The 21,345-nt window shown below is 37.4% G+C and overlaps 2 protein-coding genes across 2 annotated transcripts; one reads left to right on the forward strand and one right to left on the reverse strand.

The window, feature by feature from the left end:
• Positions 1-213: 213 nt before the first annotated feature.
• On the forward strand, positions 214-5,790 carry LOC110798814 (mRNA-decapping enzyme-like protein). The gene is made up of 8 exons (XM_022004011.2): positions 214-684; positions 771-811; positions 1,005-1,054; positions 2,541-2,685; positions 2,820-2,876; positions 4,251-4,368; positions 4,477-4,947; positions 5,417-5,790. Exons 1-8 carry the CDS (start codon positions 526-528, stop codon positions 5,471-5,473), a joined length of 1,098 nt encoding a protein of 365 aa, XP_021859703.2. The 5' UTR covers positions 214-525; the 3' UTR covers positions 5,474-5,790.
• Positions 5,791-5,889: 99 nt separating this feature from the next.
• Positions 5,890-19,815, reverse strand: LOC110798813 (uncharacterized). Its single transcript, XM_022004010.2, has 14 exons — positions 19,288-19,815; positions 18,949-19,115; positions 18,780-18,883; positions 18,292-18,358; positions 16,930-17,022; positions 16,680-16,844; positions 16,270-16,410; positions 16,106-16,183; positions 15,531-15,643; positions 15,394-15,454; positions 11,539-11,706; positions 6,709-6,810; positions 6,508-6,597; positions 5,890-6,424 (listed from the first exon to the last, which is right to left on the reverse strand). Exons 1-14 carry the CDS (start codon positions 19,526-19,528, stop codon positions 6,362-6,364), a joined length of 1,653 nt encoding a protein of 550 aa, XP_021859702.1. The 5' UTR covers positions 19,529-19,815; the 3' UTR covers positions 5,890-6,361.
• Positions 19,816-21,345: the final 1,530 nt, after the last annotated feature.

A 21,345-nucleotide genomic window follows, 5' to 3' on the forward strand; every position in this document is an offset into this window, starting at 1 on the left:
CCCATTCTCATTCCCTTTCCCTTTCTCCAACCAAACGGCCCCTTATTTTCTTGTTTTTTATTTTATTTTTATTTTTTGACGTATCCTTGAAGTACCCGTATTTTGAAATTTTGATTTTGCCGTATACGGTCCCCGTACCCGTATCCGTTTTTCCCCCGTATCCGTTTCCGTGCTACATAGACGATAAACTTAACTACCACCTTAACTCGCCATTGTAGTTGGCGTTAGTGATGTCTTAGAAACGGAATAAAATCCATGATCTAGAGAGATACGGAATACTGGTGTACTAAGAAAGAAGAGAACTTTGTACCAAAAGCCCATAGCTTTTTTGTTTTAAAAAAATACCAGAAGATTTGTTGAAAACTCTTGGAAAAAGAAGTTATACACAGTCGACAACGAAAAACAAGTTGAAAACCCTGAGAAAAGAGAGAGGGGAATGTGATTGTAATTTAAGGTACGAAAACTAGGGTTTTGTAATTGAATTCTGAATTTGATTGCAATTGGGTAAGAAATCAACATAAAAACATGGCTCAAAGTGGGAAGCTGATGCCGAATCTGGATCAGAATGGCACAAAGCTGCTCAATCTCACCGTTCTTCAGCGTATCGATCCTTCCGTTGAGGAGATTCTCATTACTGCTGCTCATGTTACCTTTTATGAATTTAACATTGAACTTAGCCAATGGGTATTCTCTCTCTTTCCCTCTATCTCTATCTATCTCTCTTTGCCGTCCTTGTTTCCTCAATATTTATCTGTTTCCTCAATCTGCAGAGTCGCAAGGACGTTGAAGGCTCCCTTTTTGTCGTTAAAAGGTTCCCATTTTTCCTATCATGTTGTAGCTTTTGATTATTTTTCCTTCAATTTGAGCAAAAGCAACTCCCTTTTGTATGCTTTCCTTGTTCAATCTGTCTTTTTCTACTATGAGAATAACACTCCTTTCACCCCCAATAAAAAGGTACGAGAAAAACAAAATTTCACTGTATATGTTTTCTTTGTTTTTTTCAGGAACACACAGCCTCGGTTTCAGTTTATTGTAATGAATCGGCGAAACACAGGTTAAATTTCCAAATTTGCATCACTCTTTGGGGTTTGAATCAATGTCAGTGTCAATACTAATTTGGTTGATCAATATGTGATAGGAGTTATATGACTAGTTCAAAGTCAGAAATTATTCTTTCCATCTTTCATTAAGTCGAGTGAAAATTTGCCAATTTACTACTTAGTCAATTGCAAAGGACATTGAAATTTTGGGGTTGTAGAACTTTTTAATTGTAATGTCAAAGCCGTACTACCAATAGGGCAGGTCGGCTGTATGAACCAATTGACATTAGCTTCGGTGGACATCAACAAAGATGGGGTTCCAATGCCCAGTTGGTGGTTATATTTGTTTTAGTTGACATTGTTGGACCCATACATTGTTAGCATGGAAGAATGCCAGTTGTATCGTGAGTCTTGACCTGTGTTGACGTGGCCTGTATATCACGAGTTCACGGCTCATTTCTCTACACTCCATGACCTATTTTTCTGCCATTTCTGGCAACAAAACTGCCATTTACTCTTGAGTCTTTCCGCTTGGATTCTCCTTTCAGACCTGGGCAATTATCACGCATGGGGCATATACTATGTGGGTTGGAGATTAAAGGGTGGGATGGGGATGGGGATTTGGCGTTTGGGAGGAGGACCCCTATTGGCTCGGTGTGCCTTAAGCTTAACTAATCTGAACTGTTCCTTGACTACTTTTTTATTTTTGAAACAAGTGAAAATAATAATGAAGCCTTATTGTCATAAGATCATGTGGCCATAGAGTCATAGACTGTGAGATAATTGAGGTAAAATATAGAAAGTATGAACTGAAGTCCTGTCCACAGGAGGACTACAAAGCTTTGGTTGGTTTGTGTTCAGTCTCCTTTTGTCTCTGTCATCATTTCATCGCATATGAAGACACGGGTTTCTTCCCAATTTATTTGAGTTCTATTAAGAAACCTCTCTTGTGGATACTGCTCGCTCTCTCCTGAAAAACCATAAGAATCGTGAGGAAGGAAATCAATGAGGGTCAACTATTTATACTAACATGGGGCAAAATCATATGATTATTTGTCAGCAACGTCTGTTGGCTAAGAGTTTATTTTTCTTGTTGAGATTGTCATCTTCTTGCAGTGTCTTCTTTCACTTTGACTGCTGCTTGGACTGTTATCCCCCACATGACTTCAAAAGCTTGAATAGTGGAAGCAATTTTCACACATATGGAAAGAAGTGTCAGTCGTCTTTTTTTCCTCAATCCACAGAGTTTTGTAATGTTGCTGAAGTCAGAAATCTCAGGCCTCTTGCATGAGATACAAATACCGACTCCTCCCACCCCCCCACTCCCAGGAGAGGAGAAGGGAGAAAAGGATTATATGTTTAAACAGAGAAAGAAAATCGCTGTGAAATCATATTTGGCATTCTAAATAAATTATTTTGAATTTTTAAAGTCTTTCTGTGACTATGTTGTCAATTAACATTGACTTGGAAGCTAAAGAAGCAATGTACTCAAATCTGCAGAAAATTTAGTAGAGAATCTTTTGGGAGATTTTGAGTATGAAATCCAATTACCATATTTATTATACCGCAATGCGGCACAAGAAGTAAATGGTATATGGTTCTATAATGCTCGTGAGTGTGAAGAGGTGGCTAATCTCTTTGGCAGGTATCTTCTCTCCTTGAACCCTAAACTAGAGAAATTACTTCTTCAATCACATGACTTGGTTTCAAATTTTCATTATAATAAATAAATTACATAGAAGATATCTTAACATAGATTATGTTCTGTGCTTTCTTCAGGATACTTAATGCTTATTCCAAGGTTCCATCTAAGCCCAACATATCTTCATCTAAAAGGTAAATACTATATACAATCTATGGTGTTATTTTTGTAAGAGTAGCTCAAAAGTTTTGTATTTATCATAAATTCACAAGGTGAAAGGCTAGATATCAAGAGCCCCCCTTCCCCCCCCCCCCCCCCCCCCCCCCCCCCCCCTCCAGTTATAGAACTGCATGCAACGTATACGTGTTGTTATCCGTTTTATCTATCATGGGCGCTTAGCATATCTCCCTTGTAGTTGTAGTTGTAGTTGTAGTGTGTTAAAGAGGTCCAAACTTAAAAAACAAGACCCCCACACATAACTCAAGTCAAATTCTGTTTTCTCATGTTGTATAAATGATGAGAAGTATTATTGCTTGTGGCCCTACAAGTCTAATAACAAGCCGGGGTGTTCCACTATCTGTAGATACCACATTACTACCTGAATCACAAGTTGCTAATATCTTCAAAATGGAAGATGAAACATGAAACTACCTGAATTACAAGTTGCAATATCATCAAAGTGATAGATGAAACATGGAACTTCCCTATCTAACTTATGGTCTAATCCCTCTGTTTCAGAATAACTAACACACTTCCCTCTTTTGGCCGTTCCCAGAATAATTGACACACTTTCTTATTTGGAAAGGACTCACCATTATTGAAATGTTTTTACTTCACCTACCATGGCCCATTAACTTCTCCCTCTCTCACATGTCCCCTTTCTAACAATATAAAATGATTCCACTAACTCTACTTTACATTAAACAACTCATTTTATGGTCCTCACTCAAACATTTTCTTAAACTATGTGGCTATTTCCCCAAATGAGCGTGTTAGTTATTCCGAAACGGAAAAGTATATAAACCATAATCTAGAGTTTGAGACAACTAAAGAAATTAAGTTATTGAGGTGTACTTTGTTCATTTGCTGTTCTCAGTGAACCCACAACCTTGTTCCTCTCCTCAGCTTTCTATATTGACAAACTACCTTCTTAAAAGATGCTAGGGAAAGTATCTAGTTGCTCATCTTGTTACCCATTGTTCATCACCGGTGGATCTCGTTTCCCTGTTTTGCTGAGAAATAAAATAGAACGAGGCGTATAGATGGCAGGCCATCATGAACCATTTTTTTAGGGGGGTGGGGGGACAACTGATTACCCTCTCTCGGGGTTGGGGACTGCAGAGGAAGGAGGGAGGGCAAGGGGAGGATCAACCTAAGGATAATTCCGTGAAATCAAGGTGCAGTTTTACTGTGGTACACCATGCCCTTGTCCTGCTGTATTTTATATTCTCTGCTGTTGATTGAACAATACCATTCCCTCTGTAATGAAATTAGATGTTCATAAAAATGATTTGTCTATATTGCTTCTATGTAAAGGGTTTGTTATAACAAGTATATTACTGTTGCAGTGAATTTGAAGAACTAGAGGCAGTCCCAACTATGGCTGTTATGGATGGTCCACTGGAGCCATTGCAGACGACAACTACAAATGTTCCTGATGATCCTGCCTTTGTGAATTTCTTCAGTGTATTTCTTAGGCTTTTTTCTCTTCAACTTGAGAAATTTGAATGTTTTACAAGTTTATATGGGATTCATTTGCATTCTCTGTGACTGGTATTGAATTCATGTTTGCAGTCAGCTATGAATACGGGGAATCCTTCAATTCCAACAATTACGGGAGAACTACAGAAGCCTTCTGCAACTTCCATCCTTGCTAGTCGGCCGATCACTATGCCCCCAATGGTTCCATCACCACAAATAGCGTCTACTGCCACCTTAACATCCGCTTCTTTGCTGTCTCTGCTTGATACGTCAGAGTCAAACAACAATTACAACCATGTGACGAATCTTGTCAAACCGTCCTCCTTTTCCAGTCTTCCTTCTGCCACTTATCCATTGATGGTGGCACCTGTTTCTTCATCTGTGCCGACTGCTCCTCCGCTGCACCCTCCTAATCTTCAACGTCTTTATGGTGCTCAACTCCTCCAACCATTTCCTCCCCCAAATCCACCTCCATCTCTAACTCCATCATCAGCTCCCACTCCTAACTATGGGCCAGTTGTAAGCAGAGACAAGGTTCGGGAAGCTCTATTGTTACTTGTTCAGGTGAGTTTCAAATCTGTGATAATAATTATTTCAGGTGACAAATTATATTACCACTAGTTTCAAAGGTGCACGTTTAACATTTAGAGCCATGCCTTACTTTACTCCTGTGTTGATTTGTAAAATTTCAATCCATGGACTTGTCTTTCAGTAGCTCACTTTCGGGTCTAGTAATACACCACAATTTAAAGATGTGTTGGAGCCTTGCATGTTGTGTGGGTATGCATTACTCATTTATACATGTTTAGTTCCTGTTTCCAAGCTTGAGCGTCTCTTTATACTTGAAATTATCTAAGAAACAATTGATTTATGTAAAACCAGTACCTATTGAATTTGTTATTGGGTCCAGGGATCTTAATTATTTTTATATTTGCTCTGCTGATATTTTCTGCTGCCAAAAGTTTATCGCTTAAGATTCTTTTCTTTTTATTGTATTTTTTTCTTAACAGCAGTTATTTTGTTTGTGATACAGGATGATCAATTTATTGACATGGTGTATCGAACATTATTGAATTCTCACCTCTCTTGAAGGTTGTAATTCTCATTCAAGTGTGTTCGAGTATTTGTGTACAGCAACTTCCATGACTACCAGTTTGATGGGAAAAAATGTAATTACCTTTTTCTTGAACAAAAAAAAACATTTCCTTGCCAAGCTGGTGTTCGATATATGTGTGTAAGATGAGTTGTTTGTCTCTTTTTTTTAAGAAAGGAAAATTTTAATAGTCACCTTTTGTGTATATCACTATTTTTTTCTCACGATTATCCTTGATGAGATAAAGTATGAAGTTGGCACATTATTTTTGGTATAACTTGACGAGTTAGTTAAATACATTGGCTTTCTTTCAAGGTCTAGCAATTTAAACATATCCAGCTGCAATATCGTAAATCTTTAACACATTAAAAAGAAATCAGATAAACTTTGTGTCGCATAATTGATGCATATGCTTTCCGGAAATTGCATTCTCATAAATTGTAACCGAAGCAGATAAACTTTTCGTCAGTGTTACCAATTCATAGCTACTCCTGTTACAAACCACCGGTTAACATCATATTTTGCCTAGGATTGGTTTCCCCAGTGGAAAAAGTACTATGTAAGAAACAATCACAAAATTGACTATAAAAGGTGTTCAAATTGTGGATGGTAAAACCAAACACTGACCAATAGTCATATTTTAACAAAACTTAGGCTTGTCAATAATGCACCAAATTCTCAGATGTAAAATTTCTTTCTGAAATGGACGCCTCTTCCTACTTGTAGATTAATCTACAAAGCACCAGCAATGTCAAATCTGCACCTGCAGCATTTATGGTTCAGGCTGGAAAAAAATGACGGTAGCCTAGACTGCAAGAAACATCATTGTCTTTGAGTGTGCAGCAAGCTTTAAGATGTCCAACAATTAGCCCCCTTTCTGCAGAATTAAGTTGTTTTCACTTTCCGGGATGGTGGTCTTCGAAATAAACTGATGAGATCATCAAGACCCTGATGGACAAATACAATAAGGTCACTACTAAACATGAAACAATCACGACTACTCATGCATTTTTCAAAGTTATCTATCTCACCCTGGTTGTAATGACAAGGAAACTGAATAGCACTATCAAGTATGATCCCAGAACTAGCAACAACAGCAAGTCAAATGTTACACTAGCCACCTGCAATAACCCATATTTAATTAGTCCAATAGATATTGGTATAAATAACTGTCTGTATAGAAACATTGGCATGTGCACACACTGCAAATACATCAACAAAAGAAAGGATACCTGGTAAATATTTAGAGTGGCCTTCGTTGAATCATAAAAAGTGAAAATTCCATCAAGATTCTCATGTTGTACACTCACCTCAGCCGTATGCTCTGCCAATTCCTACCATCAAAAAAGCAAATTATGGGGAAGTCTTAATATAAAATGTCCCAGCATATAAATACACAGCATGTTCCTCAATGATATAAACCATGAAAATCCCAGAGAGCAGCAGCATTCAAATATTGACAGGACAAAACCCCTCAAGCAATTTTCCTTTGAGGGTATCATTTTGAGCTGTTTGACAAGCAATATCCTCACTGTCGAAGCATTGGTAGCTATGAAGCTATCAAAAAATGTGCCCCCTTCTTACACTCACCTACCTTTTTACTCCCCTTCTCTTATTCTATCCACCTTTTTCTTATACTACCTCAACTTTTTCAAAACTCTCAACACCACATCTACAGTAACCAAGTTGGACAAAAAAAAATGGAGGTGGTAAGCATTTGTAATAGACCTATTAGATTTTGTAATCGAATCCCATCTCCAAATTTCTGAAATTTTTACTGCATTCTAAAGATCACAATGCATAACACCTTGATGGACAATATGGCAAGGACCTCCAGAAATAACACGTAGCAGTCTCTATGGAAAAAACTAAGCTCCTCGGATAAAGAATCTGGCATGGCAAGCTTTGCCGGATGGGTGCCATTCAACGACCAATCTGGCCTGTAAGAGATAGTAAAATGGTGGGTGGATGTAAGAAAAAAGTGGGTAGAAATGTAGAATAAGAGAGATAGAGTGTGTACAAATGTGTAACTATTGTGTGGAAAAGGGGTAAGATGGTAAAATATGTATTCAAAAAATAGAATAAAGTAGAAGTGGGTAGAACAAGAAAAAACACCCTTTTTGGAAAGTGGGTACATAAAAGAAACAGAGGGAGTATGAGAAAGTTGCCGGAGAGCAAAAGAATATGGTAAAAAGGGAATGTCCTTTTTCATTGCAAATTTGCAATAAAGGCTGCAGCTAGGATGTGGAACTAAAAGATCTAGCCTACTTGCGACCAGAAACCAAGCCCAAACGGGATGGTCTATACTCTCAACTGATGTATAAAACGATCAAAGTCGAAGCAGCCAAGGTTAGGTAGGTAGGCTTGGGTGTTCAGATGATTCATTGGCGCAACATCAGCGCTACTATTAGTAAGTGATGTCTCAGGCTGCCCAAGCAGAGGCGGCAGATATACGGTATTTTGCTCGAATATATCATGAAATGTGGGCTCTGACTAGTGGTAGTTTTAGGTATTTTCTAAGTAAATTTTTCTTTGTTTTATCCTTTATTTTCCTTAGTTTCTTACTTTAATAATTTATAGATTATTGATTGTTTCTAGGCTTCTAGCTATTTTTATGTATTTTAGGTTTTATTTTACTAGTTTATTTGATTTTCTTTATTTTACAGTTAGATCTTTATAAATGTATATATTTGATTGTTGCTCTTATTTTGGTTTAGTTTTTTTTATTTTCTGTTTTCCATTTCTCCCCCCATGTTTATTTTTATTTGTGTAGGTGAGTGTATCAATGTCCGGGCGTGAGTTTGAAGATCCGAGTTGATTATGTTGATTGGTCATGAATTATGAGCAACGAAGCTTGGACTTCCTGTTTTCGAGGTAGCTAATTACAACACATGCCACCTTATGCTACACCACCTTTCAAACCTATCCTACACCACCTCTATCTCCGCAGCCCCACCCATTCACCTCGGCCCCAGCCATCTCCACATTGCCTCTTTCCTCCATCTAGGATGCTCGGACTCGGCTCACCACCCCTCCGTACCGGTGTCGACACGACGCGACCCGGGTGCGGACACGGAATCCGGATCGGACCCGCCGGAGAGAAAGTGGACTCGGCAACTCGCTAACCCTAGATCTAAAATTGAAGGAAGAAAACAACAAATCAAGAGCCGAAACCTTAGGGCTTTTGTTCGGCCAAAAAATCCGAGTAGATTGAAACCAGCGACTTGTTCGTTTTCTTCTCCGGCGAAGGGTGGCTGTCTTCACCTTCTCTTCGACCTTTTAAAAAAAAAATGGACATTGTGCTGGTTCTGGTTCTGGTTTTCTATTTTTATTTTTTTATGTGGGGTTGGGTAATGGAAGAAAGTCACGTGATTTCCATCTCTCATTTTATTCATTACTGATTCTTCTACCTCTTTTTCTGTTTTTTAACTTTATTGGTGGGGTATTCTTGACTCTTGAGTCCTTTTATTATGCCTCTTTTTCTGTTTTTTACTTTATTTAATATCAGCAATAAAGTATGGTATATTTATCCAACCAAGGAGTTTGACTTCTCACCTACTTCTCCATAATACTGAAATTATGTATATTTAAAAAAAAAAAAAAAAAACCCAGTACTTTTAAAAAAAAAATCTGCAAATAAAAATAAAAAATCTTTATTTTTTTTTTGCATTGCCGTGTCCCCGAGTCCAAATACCAGTTTTGGACCCTTTCGAAACGTGTCCCCGAGTCCTTGATTTTTGAGTTTCTCATGTCCGACACTCGGATCCCTTACCCGAGTCCGACACCCGTACCCGAGTCCGAGCATCCTAGTCCTCCATTACAACAACAACCCCATCCACGCAGCCTTCTCCATCGATTCAGAACAACATCCAGCACCACACCTTCCTATCGCGGTCTCCCTGCACCCTCTCCTCTCTACATATCTACCTTCAGCCTCCCCTTCACCCTTCGTCCAACCACCTCACTGTGGCAGCAACATCCAGCAACCGCTGGCAACCCCTGCCCCTCCTCGCCTCCACTTCAAGTTCAGCCCAGCAGCCGCCGCACTTTCCTTGCAACACCAAAACCAGCACCAAGAACAACCATAAACACACACCCCACCATTCTCGCCCCTCAATTCCTCCAACACAGCCACCAAACACATCCCAAAAAAGAAGCAGAGCATTGTTTAGATGCAGTCACACAACATAAAATGATGTCGGCGCACAAAACTATGAATTTCGATCAATTTCATCATGCGGCCGCAGCCAAACTGCACTGCAGGCACACCTTTTTCCTCTGCGGTTGCACTGGTTGCTTGTGACAGAATTTAAAGTCACGTGACTGGCTTAATTGGGTGGTCCTCCATTTCTTTGGAGCCGTGCTATTTTACGATAAGGATGAAGGCTACTATTTGTGTGTGCTGCTATGGAGGGAGGAAAATCATCATGAAGAAGCGGCACATGAAGAGAAGGAAATGAAGGAAGAGATAGGGGGATCGGATTGTTCAATTTTGGCCTCTTTTCCTTTTCTATTTTTACTACTATCCTTTTCCTTTTCTCCTCTTTTGATTCTTTTTAGTTAGTTTTAGATTTACTTTCATTTTACTTCTCTCTTTTATTTCTTTTTAGGCTTGTAGGATAAACACCCAATTCTGGGTCATGACCAATAAAAATATACATAATAAAAGAGATTAGGTTTAGCCTCCATAGTTAGTTCTAGAGAGAGAAAGTGAGGAAAATCAATGATAAATAGAGGATTTAGGATAATAATCTAGTGACAAGTTGATTTGAAGAATACCACTATTAATCAATGAAAATTTTCTCTCTTTTTTTTAGTACTTTGATTAGATTAATTGTTTTTGCTTAGTTTAATGATTCATGCTTAACTTAGTTGTTTTAATCTTTAGATTAGTTATTGTTTATGTTAGTATCATGTTTTTAGTTGTTAATTTCTTCAAATTCCTTGTTTCTATGATTATGGAGTAGTGTAATGGTCAGGGTTTAGGTGAAAACCCAAGAAAGATTGATTTGGGGATTTGAGTTGGAAATTATGGACTTTCATGATTAAATTATTGCATATTTGAGCATTTCTGATACATATTGCATTCAAATTAGCTACTTGAGTGTTACTTGATTCCTTGGAGTAGTCATACTAGGTTAACAAGGGATTGTTACTTAGCTTTGACAATTGGTTGACTAGGTTTGATTGACCCCGAGTAAGTTAGTATAAAATGGGAGTTCATACTTGATACTTAGGGAAATTACTCATGCACCGGGGGGTGGTTGGAGTTATTTAGGAGGTCAACGTTCATTCATGTAGTGTTTGTATACCGTCTCTAATTTGGATCATCTTATGTTCATTTCATGATTTTTTGGTGTTTGACCTCATTCCTTAATCTTGTTTATCTTTGGTAATTAATTGTAGTTGGTTAGTGACTTTTCCGATTCAATCCCTAGCTTATTGTTTGATTAGCAAAAGTTAGTGTATCCTTAATCCTTGTAGATAACTACCCTTGCTTATCACTTTACTTAGGGTAGTGATAATTAGGTATATTGTTTGATTAGGAGGACTAACAGGTCCTAGTGGGATCGGTTATTTGAAGATTGTCTGAATGTTAAATGCTAGGGATATGAAAAGTATCATCTGCTCTGATTATTGTTAATCCCAACAATTTCCCAGCTATAAATTTATAAAACTGCCTATTTCTGCAAGGACAAAGTGACCAACACCTTAGGTCTTACAAATGTTGCCCGATGCCATTTCAATCCCAAAAGGAAGGAAACAAGTTGAAACACGAATGCCAATTAAATTATACAGAAATCTTATTTGAATAATCATAAAGATTCCAGGATTAAATAGTTTCACACATGTCACACAGGAATCATTAAATGAGCAAGATCTTGAGTATTTCCTTCTATGTTCTGAGAGCATTCAAGCGAATAAAAAACGATTAGTCCGCCTTATTAACCGTACATGCCTATGTTAGATATCAAGACATTTTTTTCCCTTCAAAAGCACTGAAGTCGTATGCACAGTTACAGATTGATTATGAAAAAAATCTTAGCAAACGGCAGGCTCACCTTTCTGAGAGCACCAATGAACGGATCAGTTTTCGGAAGGAAAGGAGCAACTCGAGGTGTCCGCGATAAAAGACTCAGCCATGAAGCTATGTAAGATGGATTGACTGCTAAGCTACTGTTTTCTGCAAATATCTGAATATTTTTTCCTTCATGCCCATATATATGCCTCTGCTTACAAGAAAGTAAAATTTCACATTAGACTGCTCAAACATAGGCATAAATTTTGTAGAACACAGATCAGTAAAAAATGCCAGCTTCAGTAAATAATTTTTTTAATTTTTTTTCTTCTGATGGCCAGTAAATACAAGGATGAGCATACATAGGCTTAGACGGTTAGACCTCCGGCGAAGGAAAGGAAAACAAAAAAATAACTTTAGTACACACAGGCTCACATCAAAATACAACAGAATAACTCATCAGATTCGTATAAAGTACTTCCTCTATTTCATAAAAAAACTGAAACAGTTGCCATTCTGGTAAGTTTCAAAGAATGCAACACTTATTTTTTGGGGAGTTTTATAGTCCAAAATCACAAATTCAATAACCCTTAACCAAACAATCAACAGAACTAATACCCCACCTCTCTAGAAATCTCTGCCGGACCACCACCACCATCTTCTTTCCGGACACCAGCTGTGCGGAAGCACCACCCAGCCACCCCCACCCCCATCAACTATGAAAACACCACCTGGATGAAACATCAGTATCCTTCCCACCCCATCGTTCATTCTCATAAAAAATGAGGGCATGGAGAGAGGGAGCAGAACAATCCTCCCTAATTACCCGGCAACAGATCCTAAAACTACTTCTTCTTATACTCTTCAATCCTAGAACTACTTCAACTCTTCAACAACTGTTGTGAAAAGGGAAAGGAAGTAGAACCTGTGCCAGTAAGGGAGGGTAGGGGAATAAGGCGCCAAAAAAATGGGAAGAAGAGGGGGTGAGCTGATGAGGCACCCAAGAAGGTGAAGGAGAGGAGACACCAGAAAAGGATAAGGAGAGAGGAGGAATTAGAATAGTGTCACTGGAAAAGGGAAAGGGATTGGGGCGGTCGGAAAAGATGGCAGTGGGATCAAGCTGGGGTGCCTGGAAAGGTATGTAGTTAGGTTCCTAGGAAGGCACAATTATGGGAGGATAAAACTCTCTCCTCTCTCCTCTCTCCTCTCTCCTTAATCTGTGTGCCAATATCAAGTGATTTTTATGAAACACAGGAAGTAATAGTATGCTTGAGCGTCTTACACAAGGAGCACACTGAAGCTAATGTATGTAGTCTTTTACTCTAGCATAACTTTCGTTTCTAACAGTAACAAGCTGGATGCCAAGACTTTGAGTCACTGCATTTCACTCATCCAACCCAATTTATCTCACGAAAATACCATAAGATGGGCATTTGGTATGAGGTTTCAAGAAAGGGAAAGGTTCAAGACCCTCCCCTTTTCAGATTAGAACTAGTTTTTTTGGCTCGGGGTTACTTGGGCAACTGTAACTATTCTTTTTTGAAAAAAGAAAAAAAGAAGCTTAATTAACTCCTACTTATATTGAAATAATTGTTCTTTATTTTATTATCACTTACTATATTTCATTTGCAAAAGATAACATATAACCCAAGTACCTAACATCGCCTAGTGGATAAATCATGAGTGTTTAAGTCATGAGGTTATGGGTACGAACCTTGTTTAAAGTGTATGTATTTCTAATTTTTGAAATGTATGTGGATGACATGGAATGACATGTGTAGAATAGAAGGAGGAGAGCGACACGTGACAATGTGATTTTTAAAGAAACGAAACTACATATGTAACCACGAAACACTACCAGTCACTCAACCCTCTTACCCTAAAATAGAACGCAACCACCATGAACCAACCACCTTAAGACTATGTTCTCTTCACCAGAGAGAAGTGTTTTGAACTGAGTTTTCTAAGATCTAGTCTGATCCCGTAGACCATATTTGTATGCATATATTGTAATATGTAAGGAAAAAAATTAATCAAGTTGGATCTTGAACGAAAATATTAGCAATAACCAAAAGAAAATAAGAACATATCTGGTACAAAATTTTCTGATTTGGTCTGACATCATCTAAGTCAAATAAGAATAAGTTCCTAGAATAAGGCAAAGAGAGCATAGCCGGAGTAATCACAACCAGTTTCATAGTCTGAATGTATGATGAACCAAGCCCACCACCAATCACCAACAAGGCAACAACGCATAAAAAAAACACTTTTAACTAATTTTGTAATGATTTTTCAGTAACTACAATGCTTTTACGGTGGGATTTATATTATAAATTGTAGTGACGATCGTGTTCCCTATCCGGAACATAAGATAGGTGGAAAGGGTATAAAGACAGTTAATATTTTATCTGTAATCCTCATATCAAAAAGAAACAAATTCATTCATTTCTTGTATGCTATTGTATTGGTTGGTACCACACCAATATATAAAAAGGCTCAAGGCGCACCAAGGCGATTTGGAGTTGCCTCGGTGTGCCTCATGGAAGTGAGGCGCCCCTAATAAAAACTTTTTAAAAAAAATTGTTGAAAAATGGTGTGCACCTTAGGTGCGCTTCATCAAAATCACCTCGACCAGACCATCAAAGGTGTTGACTCCAAATGCCTTGCGCCTCATTGCCTAGGCGCGCATTTTTATACATAATACCACACGGTCCACACCAACTTAAAATACAAAGTACTAGATTCGCCACTAATAAATGCAGCATGAGAGTTTGATGTTTCTCCTATACCAAACTCCTAAAAATGCACTACCTCTGTTTTCTTGTTCTACTCACTTACTTTAGATGTTTAATAAAATTGTGAAAAAGGTAAGTAGGCATAAGATAAACTAGGAAAATATAGGGGAGAGTGTAAAAAGGTGGATGGGTATAAGAAAAATCGGGAGTGCTATTGTGGGGGTAAGAGGGGGGTATGCTAATACCTCCGTTTTTTTATAATTGCCCCACTTGCACTTTTACACTGTTAAAGTCATCTGCGATTTTGTTAGATTCGTCTCGATATATATTTTTCAAAATATCAACTACTTATAATTTCCACTAATGTATAATTAGAGATATTATGGCTAAAGCTTTGTATTGGCAAGCGTAAAACATCAAATGGTGCAATCACATTTTATTTTAAAAAGGAGGAAATATAAAATAACGTATAATGAGTAGAACAAAAAAAAAACCACAAATAGAATGAGCAGAACAAAAAAAAAGGAGGTAGTAGTAACTACATTCCGTTTCCCCACATTGACCAAACTTTAGAGGGAATTCGGAGATTGGGCCGTTGAGGTTGCTTTTTTATCCTATCACATTCTTGATTCCATGTCTTTCCTTTTAAGTTTTCCAAACACCCCCAAAGTCGTAAGTAAGCTTTCAGAAAATGAATCTCATTTCCTTCACTGTCCCACTTGAATCTAAAAGCAAGGGTATTTTCACTTTGATGTTCGGTATCTTCAGCCTTCTTAATGTTCAGATTCTTTACAGAAAATTGACTATTGTAACGGTTGCCTATTAAAACACTAGCCTTCTGGGACTAATTGGTTCATACAAGAGAAACAGAAAGAAAGGTTGGTGTGTTCAGCACTTCAGCCTTCTTTTTCAGATTACTCTGATGTTATAATCATTGAATTGACCACACCATGTTTATCAATTAAAACACGGGGCAATTAGGTTGGAAAAGAAAGGGAGAGGACTAATCATCTGAGTGATCTGTCAACTTTATTATTATTTTTGTCCTTGCAAAGTAGCAATTGTATTTTTTTGTCTCGAATGTAAACTCGTGTATCAACCCACAGTAATAAGAGCACCAAACCTGGAAAATCTAACTGAAAACTTGAAAAGCATAGACTTACCGCAAGACTCTCCGCCACTAACTTGACACCTCTGAGAATAGCAGTTTCACTAACAAATTGCCTGTAAAACAATCAGCGATTATAGAAGGGAACACTCTTTTAGCATGGACAGACCACATTTCAGGAAAGTGAATCACCTGCTATCAGAAAGGCTTCCGAAATTCTCCAAAAATTCGGATGGAGAAGAGAGGCCAGAAAGTGTGGCTGCTGTCACTCTGAGCCTTGAAAATTGTTCATGCTCCCAAGCTACCTACAGCGGGATAAAAGGTTCAGAAACTGGTCTATGTGATTCACAGGAAATAACATGGCCATGCAACTAAATATTTGGTTTTTTTTACCATTGTGCAAATTATTTGCTATGATTATGATAAAGGAAAAAATATTTCGTTAAAACTACAAATGATTACATAATGCTTAATATCCAAAAGATAAACTGTTTCGCCATTCCAGAACCTTTGGGTTGAATACTCATTCAATGTTACTTTAGCAGACAATTCAAAGCAGCAATAGCCCATAAAGGATGGAGAATTCTATGATATAAAGCCAAAACAAGCTTTTCTTTAATAACCTAAGGCTTCCCACATTCATCATTCATCATCCAAAGAACATCCACAGGACCAGAGTGAAAAAAAAATCGCTGGATTCCCCCACACTGGCACGCCTACTTGGTACTGCTGCATGATTTAAGTAATAACATAGCAAATCAACTTACTCGAGGATTTGAAATGTTTATTTTCTTGTGCTTCAAGCCAACCTTAACCCTCAATTCTCCAGCAATATCAGAAAAATCCTGCATAAAGGTATAAATTCAGGCACAAAGGAGTACAAAAGAATCAACCAATAGATGCATGCCACAGTTACCATCAATGTACTTACTTTAAAAATTTGCTTGATGTAAGCATTCTCTGGAGGTTTCGACACATGAAGCCACAATTCATTGTCCAATGAACCAATACTATTCAAACAAATAGCATAATCAATACTCTCGCGCAAACGTTGGTCTAAGCTTCGAAGCCACTGCCAGTTTACATTGAAGGCTAAGATTAATGCTCAGACAACTGAAGAATACATAAACAAAAGAATGACAAGAAAACTAGAACGTCAAATCATTGATATGTTGAGAAGAGACGATAATTCAAGGTGTCCACAAAAAGACAGGTGCTGGAGCTCAGAGCGAGGATACTAGAGTTGCTAAACAGCAACAAGAGAATGGTATAGGAACAACAAAGTGAGACATGAGGAAGATATGATCACCAAAGAAAAGTAAAACACGAGGAGCAAAGTACCTTTTGAGTTCCATTATAGTTGTAAGGTCCACCAGAAGTTAGCCCAAAAAGTAAGTTGTATCTTCCTCTTGTCTTAGGGTTTGAATATAGAATTGAAAATAGCCGCGCAATTTCTAAAAGTGCCACAACACCACTTCCATTACTATCACTACCCACTGACAACGCCTGCAAAATTAAGCTAACAGATCTTCAAATAGCACAGTGGATGAGAAATCGATTAGTTTCACTTATGACTATCATAGTTACTCACTGGTGCAGCCCCAAATGTATCATATGATGCCACTATAGCAATTGTTGGGATTTGGTTGGAATCTCCGTCTAGCTTCAATCCTGGCAACCATCCCTGCAGCACCGAGAAGAACTATATTAGCAATAGAATAACTATATTATACAATCATTTACATATCCACTTCAGATGTTATGTTCTATCAGATAGATAAGGTTCCACGGGAAGGCAGCACGTGGTAAAATATCAAGCCTAATCCATGTCGAATGCCACGTTAGTTAAATGTTCATATTTTCATAATCAACATGGATTTTTTAATATTAAAAAAGCTAAAGTGGACTACAAAATACATTTAAAAATTCCTAAATAGATAAAGACTGGTTGCACGAAGAAATGCAAACAAGTGACGGGAACAAACCATAATGTTTAACGGACTCGTCCTATCGCCATAACAAGATTTGGAAAAAACTTGTCACAAAAAACTCAACGTTTACCCCAAAAATGCATCACATAATCAACATGGGTCCAGGAAGATTGTTGACCATGTAACTGATTAAAGGTTTCCAGGCAATATCACATAGAGGGGCTGAGCCATAGGGTGCCTCCACAGCCCAGCTTTGTCGCCCGAGTTACTTTCTACTTGGACCCATAGAAATAGGTTAAGACATATTATTCTTTCCAACTGAATTTTTCATCAATCAGTATTTCCAGACAGATATACTCCCCTCTTCGTCTCTATTTAATTATTTGCAAGCGGCTTGTTCTTTAATTAATTTAATTGCAACCTTTTTGCTCCTATTCTGTTTTTTAAATTCAGATTGACTCCTACTCCCCTCTTCGTCTCTCTTTAATTCTTTGCTAGCGAATTGTTCTTCAATTAATTAATTGTAACCTTTTTTTTCTCCCATTCGGTTTTTTAACAAGGAATTTGCTCCCCCCCCCCCCTCTTGTCTCTAGTAAATTTTACTTTTTTTGTCAAAATTGTTTCCAATCGGATTAGCATTGTCAGTTTGTCACTAAAATTCCCCTTTTATTACTACCTCTATTTTTCATTAGTCGTAACGCTTTGACTTTTGCATTTGACAGTAAATTTTTGGTGGTAATATAAAACAAATGTTAGTATGTAAAATTTTGTTGCCCTTACAAAATATCAATTTTCCAATCATTTTCACTAGTAAAAAGTTAGACATATTGATGGTCAAAGTTGTATGTTTACAAGTGTGAAAAGTCAAAGTGTTGCAACTAATATGAAATTTTTGGATTAGCTAAAGGAAAGTCAGGAGTTGCTGATAGAGGGAGTACAACAGAACAATTTTTTCCTATATAATTACCATGCTATCAGCACCCTACTGTTAATGTCATGGCTTTAACAACCTACAAATTTACCTGAATGTTCGTTATACTGGGAGAAGAAACCTTCCTTGCTTCCGATGTTGAAATAACAAGCTTGTACCTGAAATATCCCATCAGAAGGCACCCACACAGGAAATTTGACAAGATAAAGAGAGGAAGAGCAAGAAAGCTACTCCATACAAGATAAAGAGAGGAAGAGAAAGAAGGCTGTTTTTAGTACCAAAAAAAAATATTGTAAATCTATTCTTGAATGCACTAGGGCACCAAACTAAGAACCTATCACGGAACATATCTATATATCAGAAGACTGAAAAGAGGAAATAAAATTACGCAAAGAGATGTATAACAGATTGATCCACATTATACTAGTGCTGCAATTTGTCATTTAAGTAGCTAGGGATGATTCTCTTAGATGAAATGAAGTCACGTTGAACAGCATCCAGAATTGGGGTCCTCTAAACAAACCTGGACGGAAGGAAGAAGAGCTTAAAAATAAAGACACAACAGAAGAACACACTCACCCGCCAGTAGTTGCTGTGGCAGGCTGACCAATGGCATCATTTCGTTTAACGTCATCCAGTACAGCCTTGATGTGTTCATCCTCGTAGGCAAAGTAGACAGGATACTGCACATAATGGAACATATTAGAATCAAATGATAAGCACAAGAATGGCAGTGATCTGAACTCACAGGTATGTTGGAATGCAGCAGCAGCCTTTCCAATAGCACCAATTTGTCTCTCTTTATTTCTTGCTCAGATTGATCAGCATCCTGTTTGTTTTCTCTATTTCCAGAATTCAAAATCCGAGGCAGCAAAAACAATAGACCTCCTAGGGGCTGTTTCCGGCCAATGTAATCTGCAGTACATGTTTAAACAGAGAAACAAATCAAAACTATAATACAACTGATTAAAGAAACAAAATTGAATGTTACTACTGTAAATACGAAGTAAGATTCAAAAGGTTAATGCTTTCTCCGATGGATAAAAAAACAATTGGTCAAAATGCAAAGCAAATAAAAGTAAGAAACCTTCAATGGAAGAAACATCAAGGTCGGCAATGGGAATGATGACAACGGTGCGAGAGAGATCCGCATTGGAAGCGGAGAGAGAAGAAACGGCGTGATGATTAAGATTAGCGACTCGAGATCCGAATGGAGCACCGGCGAGATCGTACTGTATCAGGCGGTAAACATCCACAGCGGTTGCGGCGTCGCCAAGCTCAACGCAGGCCAGCACCACCAAACACAGTGCTATTACTGAGCTTAACATTTCTACTTCAACACTCTTGATGAAGATCCAGATGCAAAACCTAGGGTTTTCTCTTTTGTACCCGCTATCTTGACTTTACTTTGATCTTTTCTTTGCAACTGGAAGAGTTGCAGCAGACTGCTGAAATACTAACTTATCAGGAAATGCAAATTAGTGGTTAATGGAGAATAAGGGGTTCATTGAATTAAAAAATTACGGAGTACAATAATTGATGAAGGCCTAATTTATTAAGGAGTATGGAGGTTGGGTTTGTGTAGGTCTCTAGGAATGTTATTTGGAAAAGGTTGCATATAGCAGCTAGTTTTATCGTATTGGTGTCCAAAATATGCACGGGCACTCGGGCAGTCGTTACACTATTTGTACGTTAGAGAAACACATATGTGGATCTAGTTCACAATGATATTAGTATAGAATCAAAGTCATGTTATGAAATATTATGTGTATGTCCATTATACCCTAGTATCTTTCTTGAACAGTCTAGATCTTAGGTTTATTATTCTCCAAGCAAACTCTATCTATTGTATGTTATATACCCCGTTATTCTCATGGAATAAAACACACAAATGTCCTCCTCCAATCTCTCTTCTATTTTCTGTGTATTTCACAATACGTTATCAGCACCAAACCCTAGCCGACTGAGCAGACAAGAAACAAAGGAAATTATAGCCGACTGATCCAAAAAAAAAAAAAAATCTGTCACACCTGCCATCGAAGTAAGTTTACTTTCATTGTTTGATTATATAATCATATCTATAAATACTTTGCAGATTCATCTTATAATTGATAATTCCACGTACTTTGTATGCTTGATTTTTTGTTGAGGGATTTGATATCGACCAATCGCAATATAACTATTGCTTCCTCCGTAATTATTTTGTTTGTCGCAATTCAATCCCAAAATCAGTCATTGTTTCTATGTTTATTATCCTCTTAGTCAACTAAATTAGATATTGAAGGGTACTTAATATTCAAACTCCTTGTGCGTTAGTATAAGCATGTTAGGTTTAGATTTTTTTTTTCCCGATAAAGCTTATTATAGTATATGGCAAAGTCAAATAGCAAGATGATGAAAAGAGTATTGGCGACATGATCTACATTATTGGAAATTCTATTACGAAGTTTAATTTTCATGTTTTAGCCTAAACGTCCAATCATGTATAGATTAAATACTACTCCTGTGAGAATTTTCTTATCTAATTCGCAATCAGTTACTTGTTTGGAATATGTATAAAGGCTTTAAACTACAGTATTGGATTATGACTCGATTTGAATATGTGTATTACGTAAGTCCTAATTTACAATATTCCATTGTATAGTGAAATATGTCGAACCTTACAAAACTTGAATCTGCGGCCTTGATATAACCGAAAAGAACTATTTGTCTTATATGTGTTGAAATTCACCTAGATACAAAAGAACTTGGTGATACAATTAAAAAAGGAATAAAGAATCAAGCCAAAACAAGGAAAAAAAATTATGATGTCTTCGTCATCACCTCCATTAGGGTCTTAAGTGTGTGTATTTGGCATTAGAATATCCACACGTCCTTTCGAGTAACCTAAATGAAACGTATGACCAACAGAAAACTGTGATAATACTCATAACTCGTTATGATTGGTTACATTTAAGACTACAAGACTTTAAGTCTGTAACTGAATATAATTCATCTATATTCAGAATTAGTTCACAGTTGAAATCATGTGGAGAGAAATCATTGATGCAAAAATGATGGAGAAAACCTATTTTACCTTTCACTCAAATAACGTTGTCCTGCAGACACAATACTGTGAAAATAGATTTAAGAAATATTTTGAACT

The sequence above is a fragment of the Spinacia oleracea genome, chromosome 5 (assembly GCF_020520425.1).
Source record: "Spinacia oleracea cultivar Varoflay chromosome 5, BTI_SOV_V1, whole genome shotgun sequence".
NCBI lineage: Eukaryota > Viridiplantae > Streptophyta > Magnoliopsida > Caryophyllales > Amaranthaceae > Spinacia > Spinacia oleracea.